We start from the raw sequence: 6,628 nt of genomic DNA, 5'->3' as shown, positions 1-6,628 counted from the left end.
AGTAATAATAATAAACGTTATTTCTATGGTTGAATAACAGGCCCATTAGGAGAGAAGTAATAATAAACGTTATTTCTATGGTTGAATAACAGGTCCAATAGGAGAGAAGTAATAATAGGAGTTCGGTACGTTTTTAAGGAACTGAAGTCTTAAAATATAACTGACAAATGTTAGTGAATATCGTCATCTATTTTTCTTCGTGACGTTAAGAAAACATGTCGGTTCAAATCAATCATTATCAAAGTCCGCATCGGTGTTTCGGTCTCGATCTTTCGGGGGGTCAGGTACATTTTTGACCTCTTCTCCTTTCCTATAGCGTTGTTTATTGTCGCTTCAGTAAATGTTAATGTTGTATTTACACAAGGGCCGTAGTTTGCATTCAATACTTCGTCCGACCCTTTTTATCCATGTCCATGTAATAATACATTGTTAACATTTGTACGTGACTAACACTTCATTGACGCCAGGTTCGTGCGATTGTCCTGCACATTCATTAACTGTTCCATTGTTAATCGCTCACTTTTCACTAGTTCAACCTACTAGGAATGTATTTACATATATGCCCTTTAATACACTCATAATATTTTATTATAATGATATATTGTAAGTGGCTTATTTATTATAGTTAATGTAGCTATTTAGTGGGAAGAGGTGTTTAGGTACTATTCCATCAGGTATGATGTATCTCATAATTTCTGTCAATATGTTGTTTTTTATACATTTTTGTATGGAAATACTTCATTGTCATATGCTGGAGTCTGTCAGCTATGGGGGAATACAGCGTACTAAGAAGCACAACAGCAAAATTACATCATAAATATTCAAACATACCCTTCTTGTCCTTTCAGCCGTGTGGCCGTTATAATGTGACGGTCAATCCCAATATTCGTTGGTTCAAGAGTAGCCCACTAGTTGACGGTGGGTGATGATGACTAGCTCTAGTCTTTCATTGCTAATTTAGGGATAGCTAGCGCATATAGCTCTTGTGTAGCTTTGCGCGAAATTCAAAACAAACAAACAATTATACTCTGATAATGTGCATGCACTAATTGACTTTCTTTATATATCGCCCCCCCCCTTATGGCACAACTGTAAGTCTGAGGGCTTATAACGTTAAAAATTGGGTTCCATACCCATGGTATACAGAGCACAGATAGCCCATTGTGTAGTTTTGCATTTGACAACAAACTAACAAACTTTGTACATCTAAACGGGTATTGCACAAAGCACACCCCCGCGTTTTTTATTATTGGTGAACTTGAAAAATTAGCTTTTTTATATATTAATTAGACTAGCAGATCTCGTGTGAAGTTTGATGGAACAAATGCTTATGTCATCTTGTGTTTTGTAGCGAAGAAAGTTATTTGTTCCTGACCGAAAAAAAAAAATGACGCTTAGTGACAATATGTGCCAATAATTTTTTTCTAATTCCACATCCAATAGTATTTCTCCACCAAAAACAGATCCATATTTTGCCTCTGATGAAGAAAGAGTTTTGAATGTTTGACTTTAATTGAATTTTTATTTGATTTAAAAACGCTGACGTAAACGCGAGAACGAATGATCTCAAGATTAGTTGTTGTTTGTTATTAAGCACAAAACTATACAACGGGGTTATCTCTGCTCTGCCCACCACGGGTATCGAAACCCGGTTTCTAGCAGTATAAGTCCGCAGACATGTCACTAGGGGGCCTCAAGATTAGTTGAGATGATATATTGTAGTTAATTTATTTATTTTTTCTATAACTGTTAAGGTTTTACTACAGATTTCTTTGTGATTCAAAAAGAAAAGAGGGTCTGATCTCCTATAGAATTTAGCTTTAATCCTGGAGACAAATATTTAGAAACATCTATAAGACATATTACACTACACACTTTTGTCGTACAATACATACAAATAGATTTAAAATCCATTGCTGTAGTCTAACATTATAAAACTAAATCTTTGAATTTAGAATGAATAGTGGGAGAGAAAACCCTAAGGATCTGTTCAAGACATAGGGTCAAAAGTGTGCATAACAGATACTACAATAAATAAAAACAGTATGTCTGAACGTACCAATTATAATCTTATTTTAAATGAAAAATCTAAGTCGAGATTTTAGTAGAATACAAGTACTTCGCAGAATTGTTATAATTTCCAGTATTTTTTTTATTCGCTGTTCTTTGTTTGTCGAGGGTTCGAATCCCGTCCCACGAAACATGAATATATTTTATATATTCGGTAGATAGTTTATCAAAACTCTCTAACCTGAAGAATATATAAATAATAGTCTATTCACACTGAGAAGCTGAGAAAAATGTATAGTTAATTAAAAAATAACCTAATTCATAATGATAACTTAATGCTATACTGAAGGTAATGTCTGATTGAAATGCATTTCACCATTCTTCCATATCCCCTCACTATGCTAAAGAATAAAGAAAACCTTAATATATTTTATATTCTTTGTTTTCCTATATTCTCGTCGAGGATTGCGTTTCTGCTGGATCGAAATAAAAGACGATTTCATCTGATTAAGGTTTAATACAGTTTCTTCACAAACACTTAAAGAGCAAGTAGGCATATAATTACCTCGGTGGGCAAGCATGATCATTGCAGGTTTGAGTGATAGCTCCAGGTTTCTTACTTATGTCACACAGGTAAGGACTCACGATGGCTTGGTCGTGATCCCGAACACACTGAATGATAGTCTCTTGGATACCTGAAAAATAAAGAATTATAATAACAGCAAGTTATACGACCCGAACACACTGAATTATAGTTTCTTGGATACCTGAAAAATAAAGAATTATTAACAGCATGTTATACGACCCGAACACACTGAATGATAGTCTCTTGGATACCTGAAAAATAAAGAATTATAATAACAGCAATGTTATACGACCCGAACACATTGAATGATGGTCTCTTGGATACCTGAAAAATAAAGAAATATAATAACATCATGTCATATGACCCGAACACACTAAATGATAGTTTCTTGGATGCCTGAAAAATAAAAAAATATATAAAATATGTAGTATATAACAGCATGAGAAAGCAGGCTATACGAGAAAAGTATGAGTTTCGTTTTCTAAAGGAGGCGAGTATATATTAGGTTTGATACGAGAAGGGTGTGTGTGAGAGAGACAGGAAGAGAGTCCACATAAAAGGTAGAGAATTTTTCGTAAAAAATAAAGATCCATATAATGGCTGGATACGGCTTGAATGGGTAACGAAGAAAAACTTTTATATAAGTTTAACATAACAGCAAATGTACACGTTTCGACAAGGTTTTGTCATCATCAGGTACAACCTTGTCGAAACGTTGTACATTTGCTGTTATGTTTCATTACCCATTCAAGCCGTCTCCAGCCATTATTAGTCTCAAAGTGGGTTCCTCGTCATCGAAAGATCCATATAATAAATGGTAGATGCATGTTATTCTTTGTTTGTTTATGAATTTCGCTCAAAGCTACTGGAGGACTATCTCTGTTAGCCGCCCCTGATTTTGAAGTAATAGACTAGAGGGAACACAGCTAGTCAACATCACCCACCGCCAACTCTTGGACTACTCTTTACCAACAAATAATGAGATTGGTTATCACATTATAACACCTCCACGGCTGAAAGGGCGAGCATGTTCGGTGATAGGATTCGATCCCGCGACCCGCATGTTGCGAGTCGAATGCCCAAACTACCAGGCCATGCTAGGCCAGGTGTATATTAAAATGGTCATATTCAACTAAAAACAACAGGGGTCAGCAAAAAAAGTCAGTGTTCTACTTAAGAAAGAGGGGATTTCACAAAGAAGAGAATAATGTTTGACATTAGAAAATGTAATTTACATGTAAGAAAAAAGGACTTTACCGAGGAATAAAGTATTATATTTAATCATAACACTTAAGTCTTCACATAACAGGAAAAGCTTTCATATAACAAATAATGAATTCACAGAAAAATAGCTGAAGACAAGCTAAGTATGATAAAGTATAAAGTACTGAGATCATTTCGCAATATACTCGTATATGAGTTCCGATTCCAAATTATAGGTTTTTCGACATAGATATTTCAAAATTGATTTAACCAGAGCAACTGAGAAGACACACCTCAAGTCTCAAGGCTTATTATTGCGTTTCCAGTGTTTCAATATAATCTCTGACCTCTATCGTCACGCTCTAAAGAACTTGTACTGAAGGAAATATTAAAAACTAGATGTACTTCCGCAGGGTCCCCGGAAATGTTCTGTTTCAAGAGTAAATAAAACCAAAACTAAGAGTAACGAATATTTTTATTACTGGCATTTGAAGTTCATATGTCATGCTGTGTTGTAGTCTACAGTGTGCATAATTCTTCTCGTGATCGTGGCATGCGCACGTTTTACTTTCATCACGACAGTACAGATTGCAACGTTAAGCGTCTCTTATGGGACGCCATTTTATTGTCTGACTGACTGATAGACAACACACTACTGTATAGTGGTACAAGTGATTAAAACAGGTGACCCCTCCAGACGGCCTTCGGCCCCCCTTTCGGGAAAATAATTATGTAAAAAAGGGGAATTTAAAATCATACCTCCTAGACACGAAGCACTGCAAGGAGTGAAACCAGCCTTCCGCCACGAGTAAGTTACTTCAATCCCCATTTTTCCTCCTTCCTTGTTCGTGGGTTTCAGATCAGGAGAGGTGACGAATTTAGTATCGTAGAAGGGTCCTGGCTGGATATTTTTATCATCGACATTATTCTTCAACTCATCCTTGTTTTGATCCAAAGAGCAAGGACGTGGAAAACACTTTTCCAGGTTAGCAGGTTGAGGTCCTAATTACAAAATTAACAATTTTAAGTCTTAGTTTAATTTAAAATACTGTCAAACACAAGGAAAATACAGTACCATGCACACTTTTAAAAACGTAAAAGATATTTTTGATATTTTTTTAATTTTAATACATTTACACTTATCATATAACATTACAAACTACAGAGACATATCAAAAGTAAATAGACACCATGATTTTTTTTTCAACTAGTCATTTATCTCACATTATCAACTTGACAAAGATATTTACAAATGTGCATCAGTACTTAGTCGATTTGCCACTAGCATTTTTCAGTGCTTTGACTCGTTCTCGCATGGAATCGATGAGTCATTTTTCAATGCTTTGACTCGTTCTGGCGTGGAATTGATGAGTTCTGCAATTTTTTCCTGTAGGATCTTGACCCAGGCTGCACGCAAAACATCAAGTAGCTCTCCACGGGACGCTGGTTTTGTCACTGCTCGAGCAAGTATGGCCCAGACATTCTCGATGGGGTTCATATCAAGTGACTGACTTGGCCATGGGAGCCGTTGGATGCCTTTCGTAATTAAATAACTATTGAATAAATATCATGGTGTCTATTTACTTTTGAGATGGCTCCGTAAGTTTCATCTTTATTTCTATTTAATACCACATTTGTTGAGTTATTCCAATTCTTAAAGGACAAAAACAGGAGTTTCTATTAGCATATTATATCTATGTTGCAAGAAAAACAATACAACAATGAAAGAGAAAAAAAAGAAAATACTGGAAAAGAGTACAATATTATAGCCAAAGAAATATCATATCAACTTGATAAGCTATAAAAAACTCAGTACTTGTGGACAATGAATATAAAAATCGTCTGAGCAACCCTGGAAGAGTATTGCGCTATCAGGAAGTTAAAAATTATTTGAGATAGACGCTGAAAAAATAAAATTATCTGAAAAGTTTAAAGACCACGCCAACTTTCCAAATATGAACATCTGGCAAAGTGTAGGCCTCTTCGACACTTAAAATAAATAAGATATGACACTAAGTAAACATTAAGAATATAATTCAGTTATTTGACAACAAAACAACCCACAAGTTCCCCAAAAAAAAAGCACTTCATGGACCTTAATCCGGATAAAAGATTAATTATTTTAAAACCAAATTCAACATTAGAAAAAACTAGAGAAACATTAATTAACCATGATAACACAACAGGAAAATTGTAAGAGGGTTCCCACAACAAGTCTAAAATAAAAGAAGTATTTACGCCATAGTGTTATTGTAACAAAAACCTCATGAGAAGTTCCTCTCGGGCTTCGCAAAGGGACTTGGTTCCGTAATATATGAGCTCTAATTCCTGTTGTTGTAGTTAGGGCACTTGACTCGCAATCTGATGGTCTCGGACGTATAAAGAGTTGGAGAAAGAATTCTAAATAAACTTGCTATTAAAAAAAAAAAAGACGTTACGCCGACATATTCATTATAAGGAAAATTTAACAACTTCAGATCCATGCGTAGTACAATTGTAAGCATGCCGGACTACGGGCCTGCGGGTCCAATGTTCGCGTCCAGTTACGACCATGGGTGCGTTATAAGTTGACGTTCAAATTTTCCTATTCGTTCAGATAAGAGTATCCAAAGAGCTGGTGGTTGGTGCTGTTGACTAGCTGCTTTCCTTTTAGTCTATCAGATCAACATTAGGGACAACTAGTGCAGATAGCCATTGAGTAGCTTCGCGCGAATATCCGAAAATAACCAAACCTTAAAAACTGGAAAACTTCAAAATACTTAGATATTAAGAGAAGAATATCTTTACTTGGGTATTGAACAAAAAACATTGGATCATTACGATATTAAT

The 6,628-nt window shown here is 35.3% G+C and overlaps 1 protein-coding gene across 2 annotated transcripts in view; it reads right to left on the bottom strand.

The window, feature by feature from the left end:
• LOC106473748 (ADAMTS-like protein 1) overlaps positions 1-6,628 on the bottom strand; it is a 38,759-nt gene that overhangs the window by 19,081 nt on the left and 13,050 nt on the right. For both annotated transcript variants that reach the window (XM_022403178.1, XM_022403183.1), the window contains exons 6-7: positions 4,559-4,801; positions 2,576-2,705 (exon numbers count right to left, since the gene is read on the bottom strand). In XM_022403178.1, coding sequence (XP_022258886.1) covers positions 2,576-2,705; positions 4,559-4,801 — 373 coding nt within the window. The remainder of the gene's footprint in view (positions 1-2,575; positions 2,706-4,558; positions 4,802-6,628) is intronic.

The sequence above is a fragment of the Limulus polyphemus genome, unplaced genomic scaffold (genome assembly GCF_000517525.1).
Source record: "Limulus polyphemus unplaced genomic scaffold, Limulus_polyphemus-2.1.2 Scaffold134, whole genome shotgun sequence".
Taxonomy (NCBI): domain Eukaryota; kingdom Metazoa; phylum Arthropoda; class Merostomata; order Xiphosura; family Limulidae; genus Limulus; species Limulus polyphemus.
Note: the sequence above shows the minus strand (reverse complement) of the source record. Positions and strands in the feature narration are given on the sequence as shown.